This window comes from Xenopus laevis, chromosome 7S, assembly GCF_017654675.1.
Source record: "Xenopus laevis strain J_2021 chromosome 7S, Xenopus_laevis_v10.1, whole genome shotgun sequence".
NCBI lineage: Eukaryota > Metazoa > Chordata > Amphibia > Anura > Pipidae > Xenopus > Xenopus laevis.
The window spans coordinates 109,055,177-109,076,018 of record NC_054384.1 but is presented as its reverse complement, the minus strand read 5'-3'; the positions used below and the strand labels follow the sequence as shown (position 1 = coordinate 109,076,018).

At 42.6% G+C, this 20,842-nt stretch overlaps 1 protein-coding gene across 2 annotated transcripts in view; it reads left to right on the top strand.

Moving 5' to 3' along the window:
* Positions 1-18,999, top strand: part of scn1b.S (sodium channel, voltage gated, type I beta subunit S homeolog) — a 28,916-nt gene extending 9,917 nt beyond the window's left edge. For both annotated transcript variants that reach the window (XM_018228376.2, XM_018228377.2), the window contains exons 3-7: positions 11,659-11,825; positions 13,648-13,885; positions 13,992-14,133; positions 15,201-15,300; positions 16,816-18,999. In XM_018228376.2, coding sequence (XP_018083865.1) covers positions 11,659-11,825; positions 13,648-13,885; positions 13,992-14,133; positions 15,201-15,267 — 614 coding nt within the window. In that variant the 3' untranslated portion in view covers positions 15,268-15,300; positions 16,816-18,999. The remainder of the gene's footprint in view (positions 1-11,658; positions 11,826-13,647; positions 13,886-13,991; positions 14,134-15,200; positions 15,301-16,815) is intronic.
* The last annotated feature ends 1,843 nt before the right edge of the window (positions 19,000-20,842 follow it).

The window sequence follows — 20,842 nt, the reverse complement described above, 5'->3', positions numbered from 1 at the left end:
TCCATATAACTCATGACCCAACCAATGCTCCCTATGTCCCCTGCGCTGGCTGCCCACCAGCCGACCCTCGGATGCTGAAGAAATCTGGTAGTTAACTAGCGAGGTCCAATGATCAGGTATTCGAGCCCTAAGAGATCTCTGGAATTACTGATTGAAAAGGAATCTCTCAGATTAAGTGCTTATTTGTATTGTATGATAGTCGCTCAGCACTGGTTCTGCTTTCCACCTGGCCCTTCACTTTTCAATATTTTATACGTGAACGAAACATGCAAAGAAATGTATAATTATATCTCCATGGATTCACTGAGAAATTACTGGCAAAGGCAAAGTACACAGCCTATTAATATTCTCATCCCAGGCACTTTCTACATAGAGCATTGTCTTCCCTGGGGTGTGTGGTCATCACCTAATTGGTAACGAGTTCTTGACTGAAATACAACTAACATTCTCTGTTATTGACCAGAAGCTCCTCTCTTCGTGTAAATAAAGGAAACCAAATCTTATTCTTGTTGGAGGAATCCTGTTTATACTGTAAAACTTTCTCAGGAGAGGTCACCATGACCATATTGTAGTGATGGTGTGGCCTACAGGAACATAGGGGTTTCCCAGTTGAAAGAAGTCTTGTCTTCATTCACAGAAATTTACAACAAATTTAAAACGTCTCCACTGTGATGGAATGTTTTGTCTGATTAGGTTGTGCTGGTAAATTCTATTAATGCTTTCAAGTAAGTCTTCAGTAGCTGTTACGCTGGCTAATACTTTATGATATCCGACTGACTTGCATGCAAGCCCAACAGATAACCACTCATGGTATGGCCACCTCTTTGAAGTTCCATTCATTTGGGGCAGCAGGAAGTGAAGAGGAGCTGCGGCTCTTCTTCACTTCATCTTCAAATACACGAAGCATTGGGCAACATCGGAAGAAGACATTTTCTAATGCCTGGTCAACGAACCAGTCCATGGTACAATGACGTTTGTCAGGGATTGTCCACTCAACATACACATGCCAATAATCATCTCAAACGTCCTCCTGAAGTCACGTCAAGAGCACATCTTACAGTGGTCACCGACCTTTTGTTTACTTTTGTTTAACAGGCAGGATGGATGGATGTTGGGCTATTTGACCTCCGTGGTGTCTTCTGTGAATTGAGGAGCAGCTGTGGATGCTTTCACTTCCCCAACTACTTAGAAGCCGAAACCTTCACTTTGTATTGACTACTTGCAATCAAATAGGATGTGGTCCTGTCCACACCAAGTGCCATACAGAGCCAGACGGTTGTAATGTATAGATGAAATTGGCTTGACCAAACTGATGTATGGCCATCTTAAGAACTGTTCTTTATGGTACCTCCTGGCAAAAAAATTTTTAGGTGCCTCCATCCAAAGCTATGTGTCCGCTCAGGGTCCCTTTTGCGAGACCCCAAAACCAAGCATATTTTTAATAGTGGAAGCCACTGTAGATCACGCAGTCCCACTATTGGCTGCCATTGTTGGGATGTGTATAGTCTGCCAGTGTGATATCCCTGCTGTTACACATCCCACCCACGGAACCGAAAATCGTAATCATCGGCCAGAAATACTTGTTACCGGAACCCTGTGCCTCACGTTACCAACAAGACTATTTCTGGAAGACAAATTTAGCTTTATCCCCTTACAGGAACACACATCCATACACGCCGTACTCCAAACATCCACTCCTGGTTTACGGCTTTATATATATTTATATACACAAGATAATCGCAGTGCTCGGCCTTAACTGATTAATTACTAGAGCTAATTGAGGGGCCTGTATGCTTCCAATTACCTTATTTATTTTCCAATGAATTATATCTGATTGCCTTTCTTTTGCAGTTGTGTTACTTTTTATACTGTACTGTGGATAAGCTCCAAATTACAGGAACTCCATAATAACCAAATAATCCAAGTTTGTAATAATGATTGCTTTTTTCTCTATAATAATAAAACAGTAGCTTGTACTTGATCCCAACTAAGATATAATTAATCCTTATTGATGGTAAGGGTCTGGCCACACGAGCAGATTTGGGGAGACTTCGTCGCCTGGCGACTAATCGCCTCTTCTTCGGGGCAACAATCTCCCCGAAAATGAAAATCTCCTGGGGGAAGGCACACGCGGCGATTCGTTTTCCGAAGTCGCCCGAAGTTTCCTCACAAAATCGAAGCCCCGCGAGTGCATTGCCCCAGGTGATTTTCATTTTAGCCGGGGGAAGGCAGTTCGGGTAGATTTTCGCCCTCAAGAAAAGATTTGTCGCGCTGGGGCGACTAATCTCCCCGTATCTTCTCATGCGGCCAGACCCTAAAACAATCCTGTTGGGTTTAATTTGGACAGAGAGAGAGAGACCCCCCCTCCAATGTAAGTGCAAGAGCACCAAGGGGAGAATTCTAAGGTGGTTGGACTTTTACAAATGCTGTAGAGGTATCCCTACATAGAACCCTGCATATAAATCTACGGAAAACTATATGACAACTCCCGACCTCATGGATCGTGTATACACAATGTAACAGTTGTCACTAATGTTCCCTGCATGGAGTAAACTGGATATATCCTCCCTAAAGCAACATGGCAGCTCCAACATGGTTCGAATGACGTCACAACCAGGCATGGATATTTCTTCCGTAGGTGGGAAATTTATGGCGTTTCTGTTGACATTGCCCTGACCTTGCAGAGAGCTCGTAGCTTCCCATTTATCCTTCATAAAAATTCCAGGCTCTTTTGTCTGTCCGGCTTGTCTCCTGACGTTCCAACACTGGATCTGCACTTCCCAGACCATGAGTTATATACTGATGTGATTTATGGAAGGTTCGGAGCATTCACCTTGAGTTCTGCTGTTTAAAGGGAAACTAATTGTTAGCAATATTATTTGCTGTAAATAATGGCACAATCTGATATATTGTTCAGTACAAGGTTGACTCCTGCTTAAAGGGGACCTAAACCCAAGCCCAAAACCCAAAATGGAAATGTGCTTAGCGAGCTCTTCTGAGTACTCCTGCAGTTTACGTTCATCTTCGGTTTTTAGTATATCCTGAGATATTAACAGATTTTACTGGCTAAGGGTTCTAGCTCTGAATAAGAGTTTCAGCGCTAGTTTGGGGGTTACCTGTCTACATAGGTAGCCCCTCCAAGTCTCTGCAAACTTCCTCCGGTGTCACCTGTATCTTATAAAACAGAAGCAGAAGTGAGGCAACACCTTTCTATGGCCACAAATATCAGAGGTCAGTGTTTTGCACTTTGAATCCAGACTTCAATGCTACATAATTGCTGCTGCTCTCATTTTTGGGTTCAGGCCTTTTTCTTATCCAGAAAACCAAAATAACCAGGCATTCATGCAACTTCTCCTTGTGTAAGGCCGTCACACACTTGGTTTATTCTATTAAGGCTGCGGAAGCCTAATAGGGTTTGTGTGGTTTGGTCATTCCCAAAAGTGGCCTAATTGTGGCTTGTATACAGCCTGTGGCAAACCAAATGACTTTTATGATGGTCATGAGATGTTAAATCCGGCCACACATGCAAGTTGTTTTCTGAACATGGAGGTGACCCAAAGATCCCAGTGCATAAGGGCAGTGACCCAGTGATGCTCTGAAGGCTTCTGACATCCTTGTCTTGACCTTGTCAGGGTTCTAAATTCTCTGACCTGACCCCTATATCATCCATATGTTCTTATCCATCAACGCTGCCCACCCTGACCTCTCTTGTGCTTCTCATGTTGCCCTTTGCTGCTGGGTTTGACTTTGGCTTTTATCTGGATCCTGGCATTTACCCCAGTAGGAAGCAGCATTTTTAGCTTGCAGGCAGGTGTTCATTCCCAGTAGAGATCTGATCAGCACTGGAGGTGGCAACAAGGAGGGTGTATTGACCCTTAGTAAGTGCATGAGGAAACTGACTCTAATAAGCAATAATGTGCCCCTATGGCACATGTACAGTCAGGCCCGGATTTGTGGCGGGGCCACAAAGGCCCGGGTCTAGGGCGGTGAAATTCTGCATCCTTAGGCGCACTGTAGACTCAAAGCTCCCCACTGCTTCTGTGCCTAAGAGTGCCGCGGCCGGTGCTAGGATCTTACGTCCACGGAGGGGGGTTGAGCTGAAGCGGCTTGCACTGGGACCATCCGGGCCTCGGGGTGCCACTTTGTCAAATCCGACCCTGTGCACAATGCGCTTGTCCCAAAGGTAACAGTCTAGGCTAGGGGGCAGATTTACTAGCAAATATTTGCCAGCGTGGCGTAAATTTGTTTCTGGGGTACCCGCCTTCCCCCCTACATTTCCTAACATATGGCACATAAACTATACACTGGGCTCATGTGTAGGGCAATATAACAACTCTATTTTATTTTATTAAAGGGATACTGTCATGGAAAAAATCTTTTTTTTCAAAATTAATCAGTTAATAGTGCTGCTCCAGCAGAATTCTGCACTGAAATCCATTTCTCAAAAGAGCAAACAGATTTTTTTTATATTCAATTATGAAATCTGACATGGGGCTAGACATTTTGTCAATTTCCCAGCTACGCCTGGTCATGTGACTTGTGCCTGCACTTTAGGAGAGAAATGCTTTCTGGCAGGCTGCTGTTTTTCCTTCTTAATGTAAGTGAATGTGTCTCAGTGAGACATGGGTTTTTACTATTGAGTGTTGTTCTTAGATCTACCAGGCAGTTGTTATCTTGTGTTAGGGAGCTGTTATCTGGTTACCTTCCCATTGTTCTTTTGTTTGGCTGCTGGGGGGAAAAGGGAGGGGGTGATATCACTCCAACTTGCAGTACAGCAGTAAAGAGTGATTGAAGTTTATCAGAGCACAAGTCACATGACTTGGGGCAGCTGGGAAATTGACAATATGTCTAGCCCCATGTCAGATTTCAAAATTGAATATAAAAAAATCTGTTTGCTCTTTTGAGAAATGGATTTCAGTGCAGAATTCTGCTGGAGCAGCACTATTAACTGATTCATTTTGAAAAAAAATTTTTTCCCCGTGACAGTATCCCTTTAAGGTTTCCCAGGCTTGTGTAATGTAATGTATTTGCTGCAACATATACGTCCATTCAAATTTAACTTTCCTCCATATGCAAATTAGGCAACGCTAGCGCAACTTTGCTTCGCTTGCCGCAGTAATGCTAGCGCAACTTCGCCAGCGTTCAGAGCCCTGGACGCAACTTCGGGTTTTAGTGAATTAGCTTTGTCCTGGCGAAGTGTTACGATGTCAGTGAAGCAGATGCTGGCGCAAATTCTGTGCTTAGTGAATCTGCCCCTTGGGGTTCCCAACCTTTTTTTTTTTTTTTTTTTTACCCGTGAGCCACATTCAAATATAAAAATAGGTTGGGAACAATACAAGCATGAAAAAAGTTCCTGGAGATCCCAACTAAGGGCTTTGTTGCCCCTTTGTGGACTGGCAGCTACAGGAGGTTCTGTTTGTCAGTATATTTTGTTTTTATTAAACCAAAAGTTGCCTCCAAGCGAGGAATTTAAAAATTTGCACCTGCTTTAAGGCCACCAAGAACAACATCCAAGGAGATGGGAAGCAACATGCCGCTCATGAGCCATTGTTTGGGATCACTGACATAGGCAATTTGTGCCAGATCAAATATCTAGTGCAGGGTGCATACCCCAGTGCTGATGGGTGCAAGGAAATCAAATCCACTATTTTGGGATTTGGTCACATGCCAAATCCTGTTTGAAATATGGCTCCACCCCGAATCAGATTCCAACCCCAATTTGCATATGTAAATTAGGGTTGAGAAGGGTGAAAGTGAACTAGGGATGCACCGAATCCAGTATTTTGGATTCGGCCGAATCCTTAGCGAGAGATTCGGCTAAATACCAAACTGAATCCTAATTTGCATATGCAAATTAGGGGTGGGAAGGGGAAAAGATTTTTTACTTCCTTGTTTTGTGACAAAAGTCTTGCGATTTCCCTCCCCACCCCTAATTTTCATATGCAAATTAGGATTCAGATTTGGTTCTGCCAGGCAGAAGGATTCGGCCAAATCCTGAATTCGGTGCATCCCTAAAGTGAACCATACGCTACACCTGTGTTTATTTTTTTCCTTGCTTGTGTGACAAAAGGCCCTTGATTTTAAGGATTTGGACTTTGTTTGGCCAGGCACTTGGGATCACCTGAATCGTGAACCGAATCCCAAATTCGCTGCATCCCTACATAACTGGTCATAGGTGCCTGGATTCTGGGAGCATGAAGAATCCATGGGAGGGGAAGTAAAGTCTAAATTAGAATAAGGCTAGAAATGCTGTATTTTGTATACTAAACATAAACATGAACTTACTGCACCACAAGCCTAATCAAACAAATGATTTATGCTTTCAAAGTTGGCCACAGGGGGTCACCATCTTGTAACTTTGTTATACATCTTTGCAAGACCAAGACTGTGCACATGCTCAGTGTGGTCTGGGCTGCTTAGGGATCATCATAAATTATCAAAACAGTCAAATAATATCTGCCAGAAGCCGATACAACAAGACTGATTAATAATCAGAATATACAGACTGCACTGGGTCCTGTGTTGTCATGTAATCTAATGTGGATTTTATAGTTTCTGTATTGTTTAATACAAACTTTCTCCAACTCAGTAGAACCGGTGGCTGCAGTAAAATAATCCTCCAAATAGAATCCCAGTTTATCTGTTTAAATCTGCCTCCATGATCTTTGTCCCTGCAGCTGGAGTTGGAAACAGTAAGGGTAAGGGCACAGGCTAAGATTCGCAGAGATTTAGTCGCCCGCTGGCAAATCGCCTCTTCTTTGGGCGGATAATATCCCTGAAAAGCCTTCCCCTCGGCTAGAATCTAAATCACCGGCTGGATGGAACTCGGAGCGTTTCGTTTCCAAAGTTGGCCCGAAGTTCCCTCGTAAAGACAAAAATAAAGTCCAATACAAATCTCTACACATTCGCCGACTGCTCTACAGGGAAACAAACAAAGCTGCTTGAGTTCTGCATGGCTGGGAAGTAAGGCGGGGGCTCCCCCTGCTGTACATAAGTATGATTGTTTCCCTGCAGAGGAGTTAGGGGCCGTCTGACAATTCCTATCCACAGCAGTAAATGAAGAGAGAATTTCACTGCATACAGTCAGGTTTCTTATAAAAACGGTACACATTTTTTCATTAAAGTATATTGGAGATAGGTTTCTTTTTCATTAAAGAAAGTAAAAATTGGATTTTATTTTTTTACCTTTACATGCCCTTTAAGGCCCCCATAGACGGGGCGATAAAAGCTGCAGACAGAATGAGTCTGCAGCTCATTGGCACGTGTGTGAGGCTATCCAACGGACTTCCCCGATCGATATCTGGCTGACTTACGATCAGGCAGGTAAAAGAATCCCATTGGATCGCAGCCGTATCTATGCGTGTATGCAGTCCTGCTATCCAACCGCCCGTATCCATTATGACCGATCGTTGGGTCCTAGGACATAGCCAAACAAGCCGATCTCTAAGTCTATGGCCACCTTTAGAGACAATCCAAGGGGGGAATGTGCTGCTGCCATTTGAATTGTGCACTTTTGTTACCTTTTACTGTATCCAGCAAATGAATACAGACCCCATAGGCACATATGATATAAGTAAATGTTTACTAACAAAAGAGATGATTTATTAGGCAGATGGGGATGAGTTTCCTATTGCTCTTTGTTGTATATAGAGGGCTGTTGTGCAAATACACACCCTTATTTCACTGTCTATTTAAGTGCAAATAAATGGAATTCTGAATCCTTTCAGACAGGGGACATTTCCTCCCCTAATGTAAAGCTGCTTCATAAATGCAAAACATGTCTGCGATCATTTCCGGTTGCTAAATGCAGCCTCTCCACTGAAGGCAATGGGTAAAAGCAATGAGATAAGTGCTTATTTGCTCTCGTTACTATCCAACGCTGAGGGGTCGGAGACAGCATTGATTCTCCATTGTTACACAGGATTGAGCGGAGAAGGCTCACAATCTGCTGAAGCAGCACCTTAGGCCTCAGTAAGTGCAGTCCATAGAAAATGCTTTTAGAGCACCGATTGCCGGGCTGAATATCCAGCGCTGGTGCCGAGTACTTGTTAATGGATCAGTAATATGTCACCCTTAAAGGGGTGGTTCACCTTTAAAGGGATACTGTTATGGAAAAAAAATGTTTTCAAAATGAATCAGTTAATAGTGCTGCTCCAGCAGAATCCTGCACTGAAATCCATTTCTCAAAAGAACAAACAGATTTTTTTATATTCAATTTTTAAATCTGACATGGGGCTAGACATATTGTCAATTTCCCAGCTGGTCCAGGTCATGTGACTTGTGCTCTGATAAACTTCAATCACTCTTTACTGCTCTACTGCAAGTTGGAGTGATATCACCCCCCTCCCTTTTCCCCCCAGCAGCCAAACAGAACAATGGGAAGGTAACCAGATAACAGCTCCCTAACACAAGGTAACAGCTGCCTGGTAGATCTAAGAACAACACTCAATAGTAAAATCCCATGTCTCACTGAGACACATTCAGTTACATTGAGAAGGAAAAACAGCAGCCTGCCAGAAAGCATTTCTCTCCTAAAGTGCAGGCACAAGTCACATGACTGGGGGCAGCTGGGAAATTGACAAAATGTCTAGCCCCATGTCAGATTTCAAAATTGAATATAAAAATATCAGTTTGCTCTTTTGAGAAATGGATTTCAGTGCAGAATTCTGCTGGAGCAGCACTATTAACTGATTCATTTTGAAAAAAAAAATTTTTCCCATGACAGTATCCCTTTAAGGTAACTTTTATTATTTTATAGAACGATCAATTCTAAGCAACTTTTCAATTGTTTTTAATTATTTTTTTTTTTTTTTATAGTTTTATAGTTATTTGCCTTTTTCTTCTGATTCTTTGCCGCTTTCATATGGGCATCACTGACCCCTTCTAAAAAAAACAAATGCTCTGTAAGGCTACACATTTATAGTTATTGCTACTTTTTATTACTCTTCTTTCTATTCAGACTCTCTCCTATTCATATTCCAGTCTCTTATTCAAATCAATGCATGGTTGCTGGGGGAATTTGGGCCCTAGTAACCAGGTTGGTAAAAATGCAAATTGAAGAGCTATTGAATAAAAGGGTAAATAACTCAAAAACCTTCAATAATAAAAAATGAAAACAAATTGCAAATTATCTCAGAATGTCACTCTCTACCTCATACTAAGTTATCTCAAAGATGAACAACCCCCTCTGTGTAGATTCTGGCCTCGGAGTTCACGGCAGACATCTTCTTTCTTTGGTCTGTATTGTAAGTTGCAGTAAATTTCCGGTCCCGAACCACTGCGCATGCGCCCATAGTCACGTAAATTGTTGCGACTTTCAGCACATGTGCAGTTGTTCGGGACCCAAAATTTACTCCAACTGCGCATGCACCGAAAATGCAGTCAAGACACGAAGATTACTGGAGAAGAAGAAGATGGCTGCCATGAACTCCGAGGACAGATTCTGCATGGAGGGGTGAGTAAAGAATTAGGGGCATTTGTCTGGTGGGGCAGGTAGGCTGGGGTGGAGGAGTGGTCTACCCAGGGTAGGGGGAAGGGTATTTTTTTATTACAGGTTGAATTTTCTTTTAAAGGGATACCCTTCTATCCAGCCTTCCAGCAATAGCTGGAGCCCCCCATACTATGATACTGCATAAAAAGGTTATTTTACTCTATTAAATGTTGTATTAGGGACATTCCAATGCTCTCATTGGCCACCTTCTTTACTCCGGAGGGCTACGAAATGCGTCAAGCGTAATGGTTCTTTACACTATTGGCGAATTCTTATATTGACTTTTAATGGATGAATAAAGTATTGGATTTTATATATTCTACTCTATGTGGTGCTCCATGCTACACAGATGAATAGCCACCTTCTTTACTGCTATGTATAGAAGAACATACCTCCCAACCGTCCCATTTTTGTGGGAGAGTTCCGATTTTGACAGCTCTAACCCCAGTCCCAGATTGTTACTGAAATGTCCCGACTTTCTCTTTGATCTCCTGCACTGAACAGCTAGAAAAAGATACAGGGGCTCATTTGTAAACTTCGCGCAGGGCAGATTGGTTCTCACAGTTAATATATTTGCTCGGCGCATGGTTACATTTATAAATCTGAATAAGAGTGTGTAAACAGAATTGCAAATTTTTTTTAAATTTTAAATTATAAAAAAAAATTTTTTTACACTAGGTGCTTTTGAAATATGCCAAAAATTGCATATTTCAAAAGCACCTAGTAAAAATTTTTTTATAATTTAAAATGTAAAAAAAATTTGCAATTCTGTATTATGTGCACACTCTGCGCTTGAATTACACCACAACTTTGGTGGCAGAGAAAATATTCACAAAAAAGTTTTACACATTGTGAATTTAAGTTACCGTCAACGCTATATTCGTGCACAACAACCTCGCACAGTGGGCGCACTCACGCAAACACCCGTCTCATTTGCGAGCCGTTTGCGAAAATTTATTCTCGATGCAAAGTCGCAAAGACTATTTGCGAATAAATATGCGCAGCACAAACTTTATAAATGACCCCCCTCTGTGTTTGAATTACGCCACAACACAACTTTGGTGGGCGAGAAAATATTCGCAAAACAGTTACACAAATTGTGAATTTAAGTTACCGTCAACGCTATTGTCACACACATTATTATTTACATTTCATTAATTGTTTGAGGACACCCCAGCCACTCCAGCTCCTGGTTACTTCTTAATTTAGTTTGCTCTGCTTGAGTTTCAGGTAGTTGGTATTTTCACACACTACAACCTCACACTGTGGGCGCACTCACGCAAACACCGGTCTCATTTGTGAACCATTTGCAAAAATGTAATCACATTCTGAAAAAAACGGAAAGACGGGCAGAGCAATATATTCGCATTCAGGAATAAACATTGATTAATACAACCATGTGTGAATAAATATCATGTACTGGCCCTTTAAGAATTCCAATTGGACTATCCACCATCTTAAACCTGCCAAATTGCTGTTTTAGCCTATGGGGGATGTCCTTGGTTCAATTTGGAGTTGTTTGCAGCCTTCCTGAAAATCAAGTTATTTTGGAGAAAAAATTGAATTCAATTTGAGTTCGCGGCTTGATCCCATTCACCCGAATTTGAAAAATTCAAATTTTTTAAAAAAAACATTCGATTGTTTTTTCCCCCCCCGAATTTCGAGTTCATGGGAGTTTTTACAAATTCCCATGAACTCGAAATTCGACCCTTGATAAATCTGCCCCTATGTCTACTAGAAAATCATGTAAACATTAAATAAACCCAATAGGCTGGTTTTGCTTCCAATAAGGATTAATTATATCTTAGTTGGGATCAAGTACAAGTTACTGTTTTATTATTACACAGAAAAAGGAAATCAGTTAGAAACATTTGGATAGAATGGAGTGTATGAGAGATGGCCTTTCTGTAATTCTGAGCTTTCTGGATAACGGGTTTCCGAATAACAGGTCCCATACCTGCATTGAGACAATTAATAATGGCCTCTATTAGTAACCCAGAGCAACAAATCAGCAGTGAGCTTTGAGCAGTCTGGTGCAGTTACAAGGATGAAATAAAGCGTCTGATTGGTTAGTAGACAGTTGCATGTTATTGTGTAGTTATCCAACGCAGCAGTACCAATATCCTTCTGTGTATTTTGGCTGTAACAATCCATTCTTTTCCCGACAGTGTCATCCTGCTGGGCTGGTTGTGTGGAGGTGGAATCAGAGACAGAAGCTGTGGTGGGACATGAGTTTAAGATCCGGTGCATCTCGTGTAAGAAACGAGGAGAGACCAAAGCCATCACCTTTGTCGAGTGGTTCTTCAGGACCAAAGATGAAGATGCATTCAGTTTGGTAAGTTTCTGAATTTTTTTTTGGTTTATTACACCTCCCCCTCCACCACCAGGAAATTTTGAAAACGCTCATTTAAATCAGGAGGGCTGAAGGTTAGATAATCTGCTAGATAAAGTCATCAATGGAAAGAAACAGAAGGGCCAGCTCTGTATTGATCCAACTGAATGGCCCACAGACCAGAAGACTCGACCTGTGTGTGATCCTTATCTACATCTGCTACACAGCTAAACCACTCTTTAGATCCATTCTATACACAGTTTGCTTCAAAGTACCCCATCAGTGTTAATGGGCCCCACCACAACTAGGGCTTGGCCTATAGTCCCTCCACCACTCAAAAAATTGTCAATGGACACTGAGAGTTTTCCCTCAATAATTTGTGCTTCCATTTCAACTACAGGTTAAGCAATGCTAAAAGTGTCACCATATGGCCCTACTGTCATCATCTTTGACCTACTGCCATTATCTTGCCATACTGCTTACATTTTGCCTACCATCTCCAATGTTCCTCCTGTCTCCATCTTGCCCTACTGTCTATATCTTGCCCTAGTGTCTTCATCTTGCTCTACTGTCTTCATCTTGCTCTACTGTCTCCATCTTGTCCTACTGTCTCCATCTTGTCCTACTGTTTCTACCTTGCCGTACTGTCTCAATCTTGTTCTACTGTCTCCACCTTGCCCTACTGTTTCCATCTTGTCCTACTGTCACCATCTTGTCCTCCTGTTTCTACCTTGCCCTACTGTCTCTTATCCTACTGTCTCTATCTTGTCCTACTGTCTCCATCTTGCTCTACTGTCTCCATCTTTACCTACAATCTTCTTCTTGCCCTACTATCTCTTTTTTGCATTACGGTCTCCACCATGTCCTACTGTCATCATCTTCCTCTGTCTCCAAATCTTCATGCTGTCTCCATCTTCCCCATCCGTCTCCATTACGTTCTACTGTCACCATCTTGTCCAACAAAAATGGCATTGTTATAATTATTATATGTTCTACCACCACCTGTATATTTATTTCTATGAGGGTGACAGCAGGTGGGTTGAAACCTGCGCTGGTTCAGGAATATTATTGGAAGAATAGACTAGTGCTCTATTGCCCCCAAGTGGTGTCTGTACTGAACTACACCGATTTGCATTTACACAGGGTGTTTGGTGAGTAAAGACAAAGAGATGGCTGGGCATTGATTTTGGGCAGATTTAATATCAGGTGTAAAATTTTAACAATGCAGTTAGTAGTAACAACCAATAAGCAATTAGTGGTCATTTAAATGCTGCAAATTCAAACTGTAAGAAAAGATCTCATTGGCTGCTCTGGAAATTTGCAACCGTGTGTTAGTAAATGAGCCCCTTGTCTTATGTAGTGATCTCATCTATGTAGTGTATGAAGGTGAGGCATAATTAAGAGGGTTTGTATGGATATTGAGGATACAGTGGGGGTCCTAGTCTGTAAGAGGCCAATATTCAGTGGTGTAACTATTTTAGAGCAGACCCTATGATTAAGGGAGCCTGGGATTAAAAAGCTGATGGTGCACCTCAGAATTCCTTCCCTACCTACTCTGGCTTCTCCCCACTGTGTCCCCTCAACACTACCTCTCTGTTGAGTAACGTGTGCACTTGGGAGTTGCACTGGAGGATAATAGGGGGCCTCTGGGGGACAGGAATACAAGTCATGCTAATTGCCATTTGGTTGTTATGGCTTACTAGACCTGGAGCAATGATTGAGCCGTTTCTGATATCCCCTTTGAAAATGCTCTGTTCAATATTGGATTGCCTTTCTCTTGCTGCATGAGGATTTGGCTAAAATACTGAATTTCCTTGTGTTGCAGATCTATTTATACCAAAAAGATGCCCCCGATATCAAAGACGAACGCTACGATGGGCGCATCTTATGGAGTGGGAGCAACCATACGGAAGACCTACAGGACGTGTCGATACAGATCACAAACGTCACGATGGAAGACGCAGGAGAATATATGTGCAAGGTCAACCGAACCCTCGAGTTCCAGAACCACTATTACAACGTCAACGTCAGCAAGTTCATCCAGGTCACAGTGGTGCCCACAGGTGAGCAGGAAAGGGTTACGGGTAGAAAGAAATATTTTGCCCCTGTGTCATACAGACAAGTTGCACTAACGAAGAAATAACTTGATTTATGCTTCTCCTTCTACAGCCAATCGGGACATCGCCTCCATAGTGTCCGAGATTATGATGTACGTCCTCATTGTGGTCTTAACAATATGGCTGGTGGTGGAGATGATCTACTGTTATAAGAAGATAGCGGCAGCCGGGGAAGAGACTGTGCCGGAGAATGCGTGAGTAGGAAAAGCATGGTGTTTGGGCACAATTCAGCAGGAACAGTCCCCTAAGTTTGCTCATAGTCTGTACAGAGAGATCCCATAAAACTATGGCAGCATAGGTATTCCCTGTACTAAGCACAATTCAGCAGGAACAGTCCCCTAAGTTTGCTCATAGTCTGTACAGAGAGATCCCATAAAACTATGGCAGCATAGGTATTCCCTGTACTAAGCACAATTCAGCAGGAACAGTCCCTAAGTTTGCTCATAGTCTGTACAGAGAGATCCCATAAAACTATGGCAGCATAGGTATTCCCTGTACTAAGCACAATTCAGCAGGAACAGTCCCAAAGTTTGCTCATAGTCTGTACAGAGAGATTCCATAAAACTATGGCAGCTTAGGTATTACCCTGTACTAAGCACAATTCAGCAGGAACAGTCCCTAAGTTTGCTCATAGTCTGTACAGAGAGATCCCATAAAACTATGGCAGCATAGGTATTCCCTGTACTAAGCACAATTCAGCAGGAACAGTCCCAAAGTTTGCTCATAGTCTGTACAGAGAGATTCCATAAAACTATGGCAGCTTAGGTATTACCCTGTACTAAGCACAATTCAGCAGGAACAGCTCCCTGAGTTTGCTCATAGTCTGTACCGAGAGATTCCATAAAACTATGGCAGCTTAGGTATTCCCTGTACTAAGCACAATTCAGCAGGAACAGTCCCAAAGTTTGCTCATAGTCTGTACAGAGATTCCATAAAACTATGGCAGCATAGGTATTCCCTGTACTAAGCACAATTCAGCAGGAACAGTCCCTAAGTTTGCTCATAGTCTGTACAGAGAGATCCCATAAAACTATGGCAGCATAGGTATTCCCTGTACTAAGTAACAGCCCCCTAAATGTTCTTATAGCTTGTATAGAGAGACGCCATTAAACAATACCAGCTACATGCTGCCCGTGCAGGAGTTCGATCTTGCCACATAGCAGGACTGTCCCTGTTTAGTTTGACGGTGAGAGTTTCTTATTTTTACCTTGGTCAGGGCGGCTCACAGTGATTTGCTTGTGCCATATTGTTCTTCCCACAGATCGGACTATTTAGCAATAACAACTGAAACTAAAGACAACTGCTTGGGCGTCCAGGCTCAGGAATAGCCCAAGCTTTGGCTCGTGACTCAGGATGGCCAGGTAAGTGCACTTCTGCTTGGAAATTATACATTGTATGACAAAAGGAAATACTGATAGGTGGCAGTCTAATTGTTACAGTTTGTTTCACTCTTCACGCTAAAGTTTGAGCTTGTCAATAGCAGCAATGATCCAGGACTTCAAACTTTTCACAGGGGGTCACCATCTTGGAAAGTGTCTGTGACACTCACATGCTCAGTGGGCTCTGATTGGCTGTTGAGAAGCTAAGCTTAGGGCTCGTCACTAATTATCCAGCAGAAAATGAGCTTCCCTGGCTGTAATATAAGCTGATGCTACAGGTTTGCTGATTATTCAATTCTGATGCTAATTGCACTGGTTTCTGTGCTGCCATGTAGTAATTATGTGTATTAATTACTAATCAGCCTTATATTGTGACATTTCTATTCTATGTGTACTGTATATTGTGAGTGGGTCCCTAAGCTCAGTAAGTGACAGCAGCACAGAGCATGTGCAGTGAATCAGCAGAAAAGAAGATGGGGAGCTACTGGGGCATCTTTGGAGACACAGATCTTTACTGCTAAAGGGCTGTGGTTGCCTTGGGCTGGTACAGAAGCACAAAACATCATGTACAACGTTTTCAGCTACTTCTTTAGTTAAGCTTTAGTTCTCCTTTAAAGGGCATATTTGCAGCCTATAATTTTGGGCCCCTAATCCAGGGCTGCCCATTTCTAGCCTTTTATGAATCTAAAACTCAGTAGCACCCCTAGTGGCCAGGGATGTGCAACTCTGCTCCAAGTTTAGAGAACAAGAGGGGTTAGGGAATGAGGGCCACTTTTGGGGCAGCTATTAGAAACAACCAAACACCCACAGTTGCCATTGCCCTTCGCCTGCATGCAGCACCCAGTGAGTGGAGAATCCATGTCTACTGCATTTGGGTTGAGTTTACGGAACGCATTTTAGGACATCCTGCAGCGAAATACATGTCCTTCATGTGATGTCCTATGTCTTCTGAATGGCGCATCGGTCACTTTTACTGTCACTCATCGTCCAAATCTGCAGTCACACCTCCGTCCTCTACCCTCCCTTCTGAGCTGTCAGTCATACGAACTCCGCCCTCAGTCCTTTTCCTTCCACCCTCCTTGCTCAGCCCTCCACCCTCTTTCCTCAGCACTCCCCCCCCCCCTCAGATCTCTCTTTTCAGCCGACAGTCTTATCCATAAGTGGTGAGCGAGGGCGGAAGGTAGAGGACTGAGGGAGGAGGATGGTGGAGGGCGTAAGACTAACGGTAGAGTTCGTATGACTGACGGCTGAGAAGGGAGGGTAGAGGATGGAGATGTGATTGCAGATTGCAACCGATGCACCATTCCAAAGACATAGGATATCACATGAAGGACAGGTATTTCGCTGCAGGATGTCCTAAAATGTGTTCCGTATGAATTTCTATTTCTATTAATCTTCTATTTATAATAATAAAGTTGTTCTCGCTCAGCATTTGTGTTGTTTACAGTCTGGACATTTATCTGCTTGAACTTGTGTCCCTTTTTGGTCTCTCTCCAGCTGGGTGAGCGAGTGAAGAGGGTGGAGCCTAGCGAGGTCGGCCTGAAAAACTGTAACGGGTCAAAACCACAAAGATGTGCCGAACCCCTTCCCTTAACCCCTTCACTTCCAGTCCATGCCGCAGGTGCTTTTGACGTCACTCACACTTTGTGCACCAAAGACTGGCTTTGGGGATACTTTATGCTGAGCCTTCTGAACCCCCTTCTTTTCAACACGCCAGCAGGGAAGGTGTTAAGGATGCCATGCATGAGGCTTCCAGGCCAAATCAGAACAGGTTGTGGCCACCCATCAGGTTTTGTTTTGCTTTTTAAATTTGCAGTTTTTGTTTGCGGTTCAGAAAGAATTTGCCTCCTTTGTTTCTTATGGAAGGTCGGGGAGGGTGACTTTATGCAAAAATCAACCCCCAGGGGTTCTTGTGTGGAACATGTAACCTCCCCCGTGAGACTTTTTCTTCAGTGGAAACATACGTCCGTTATTTTCTGCACTGGCCAACAACATGTTGCAGACGTGCCTGGCACCAAAGGAGTTAATGCCCCACTTGTAGCCACCACTACAGGGACTGATCCTCCCTGGAACTGAGCTACTCTTTTCCTTTAGGATTTGCTGCTCTTTTAATAACCTCTCTCTCACCTGCCCTGTATGGGGGAAACTTTGGGGCAGGGGGGAAGAGGGTTCAAGGACATTTTTATTAAAAAGCATGTTATCTATTTTTAATACAGAATTAAAAAAAAAAAGAGGTAATTTTAGATTATAATATGTATGATTGAATGAGAAAGATTTGAACCAGCCATCCCTCTCTAGATGGCTCTTCATAACGGCCAGAGGAACGAGAAAAGCAAAGGACAATGCCCTTGACATTCAAAGGGTTAATCACAACAATGGGTGCAGTTTATAATAGTTTACTTTTGTAATAAGCCATGTTCGATCCAGTGAATTGTATGAAAGAATACTACACTGGATTTCTGGGGGAAGGACTTTTCAGGTGCACGCATCACTTCCTGTTCAGCATGCTGTGTTATATTGTGTAAATTTATAGATGGAACAGACGAGTGCCAGGGAAAATTCCTTCCCCCAGCCTGCTGACAATAATTCTGCTCTTTAAACAGATATTAAAGTCGATTAACATGTTAATATGAATATTGGGACTCCCTGAGGGGGATGTGATACATTTGCCCCTCAAGAAAAGTGTTAGTTTGTAGATTATTGAGATTATTCAATTCAGAAGTATTGGATTGGATATAATGGATTGGCACAAGTTTATATATATATCTTTGTCAAACAAAGTCATAACGCAGGTCCTGTGAACAAACATCCATAATACAAAAAGTACGAACCCTCACAACAAATACATGTGAAATCCCACGTTTCTAATCCATGTTCATGATTTTTACTGGTTTTTAAGACGGCAGCATTTTTTTAACACTGCTTATATAACGAATGTTTGTTAGTTAGTAAGAAGAGTTTTTTTTCCCTCTTCTCACCGACTTAATTTTCTGCCAAATGCAGTCACACAGCAGGTTACCTTAATTAATTTTGAGGGCATCCTTTTCAGTAATAGGGCCTTAAAATGACCATACACGGGCAGATTAAAGATGCCGATATCAGTCCTTTAGACCAATTCGGCATCTTATCTGTACATGTGTGGGGGTGACCAAGGGGTCTCCCCGATCGATATCTGGCCATAAATCTGCATGATATCGATCGTGCAGGTTTGTTTTTTTCCCGTGATCAAGGACCGCATCGGATAGTTCATACCGTCCTACAATGTCGGCACCCATTTCCTTCGTATAATCCGATCGTTTGGCCCTAGGGCACAATTTTGGATTAACTCGATATCGGTTAATAACACATCAGTTAACAGTGCTGCTCCAGCAGAATTCTGCACTGAAATCCATTTCTCAAAAGAGCAAACAGATTTTTTTTATATTTAATTTTGAAATCTGACATGGGGCTAGACATATTGTCAGTTTCCCTGCTGTCCCCAGTCATGTGACTTGTGCTCTGATAAACTTCAGTCACTTTTTACTGCTGTACTGCACTTAATAGACTTTGGTTGTCCCACTGTCCAAACCTGATGTCATTCAGAGGTGCTAGTTAGGCTTATGGTTAAGTGCCGGACGGCACGAAACGCGTAAAGCTATGTATTGATTTATTTTTTGCCCTAAAATAAAGTTTTCAGTTCTTTTACAAGCCTGTTTTGTGGGATATGTGAGTGTTTGCTGTTTTCTCCTTTGGTTGTCCCACTGTACAAACCTGATGTCATTCAGACACGCTAGTCAGGGAGCACCGGAGGGCTCATGGTGCAACAATGGGATCTCACAATGGGTCTTTCATCCGACACAAGGTGCAGCACTGGCGCAAGTCCAATAAGAAGCAAGTGGAGTGTGTTTGGCAGTAATAAATAGTGACAAGAAGTAATCGGATCCGCACACACAATTTTTTAGCAGTCGGGGAATTCCCCTTTTATTGTGCCAAGATCAACGTTTCGGCGGGTTAACCCACCCTTTATCAGGTTTGATGAAGTTCCTGATGAAGGGTGGGTTAACTTCCCGAAACGTTAACCCCTAGAGTCCCATTTAAAGGCGAATGTTCCCCCACTATTTATTGTGTAGAATGCTTTACCATAACTGAGCATTTAAAGCGGTTTACTCAGGTATGGTAAAGCAGTCTACACAATAAATAGTGTTCTAGCTTGCACTATTGTGACTAATCTATTGGCAATAAACTGCCTCCGTAGTTTTCCTTCTCCTTTAATGCCAAATCATATCACCATGTCATGCGGAATGTCTGTGATCTTTTGTTCCTTTGTACCTGCTCTCCTGCCGCCATGTTATTCCCTTCTCATTCCTGTCCTTTCCATAATGTGCCAATTCTTTGCCTCCTCTCTCTGTCCATGTGCCAATCTCTTTCTCTCGTTTTATCCACCAAGTCACCGTATGTACCGATCTCCCTCCCTGCACCCATCTTACATCATGTTCTATACTCGACTACTCCTCTGATTGATTCTTCTGACTCCTGTTGATTGTGTCTGCTGCCCACCTCAACCCATTTTCCCGTTTGAAGGCTTGTTTTGCCCCAAAATGTGGTTCCTGAATTACCATTTTCATTGATGCCTAGAACACCCAGTGCACAACTCCAGGTACTGAGCATTCAGTGCAGGGTTGCCAGATCCAATTTTCAAAACCAGCCCAAAACTAGCCAAGAGGCACTTCAAAAGTATCCCAAGAATGAATATATATGAAAATATATTCAAAATTTTCCATAAAGCAAAATGGGACAGATTTGCCCGTCACCAGGGACATAACTACAGAGGGGGGCCCAGGAGATATAGGGGCCCCATAAGGCCCTAATTCATATACAATTTCAATAAATATTATTAAAACACATCAACCTCTAGATATTTTGGTGGCTGGCAGATTTTTACTCCAAAATGGTCTGAGATTGAGGAAATAACCGGAAAATATGAGAATGCTTAAGAGAGACTGGGGTACAGAGCCCAAAATCTGGTAACTCCCAACTTTGACACAAGTCAGTCCCATTGCATGCTGGGTAATGTAGTCTTACATTAAACTTGACAGTTGGCAAATTGTTAAACAAAAACTACATTACCCAACATGCATTGGGAGACACGGGCTTGGCACATTAGGGCAAGAAAACACTTTGGCTGGTTTTCAAAGTACAAACCATCCAAAGGCCCGAAAAGTAGCCCAAATCCGTAGCTTGGCTAGTTTGTACTTTCAAAACCGCCTGGGCTTTAAATTAGTAGCCCAATTTGTCTGGAAAATCACCAACCTGGCAACCTTTATTCAGTGAGAGGTGTAGGGGAGCCTATTATTAGGGATGCATCGAATCCACTATTTTGGATTAGGCCGAATCCTTTGTGAAAGATTCAGCCGAATACCGAACTGAATCCTAATTGGCATATGCAAATTAGGGGTGGGAAGGAAAAAACATTTTTTTTTACTTCCTTGTTTCTGTCCCCGCCCCTAATTTGCATATGCACATTAGGATTTGGTTATGCCGGGCA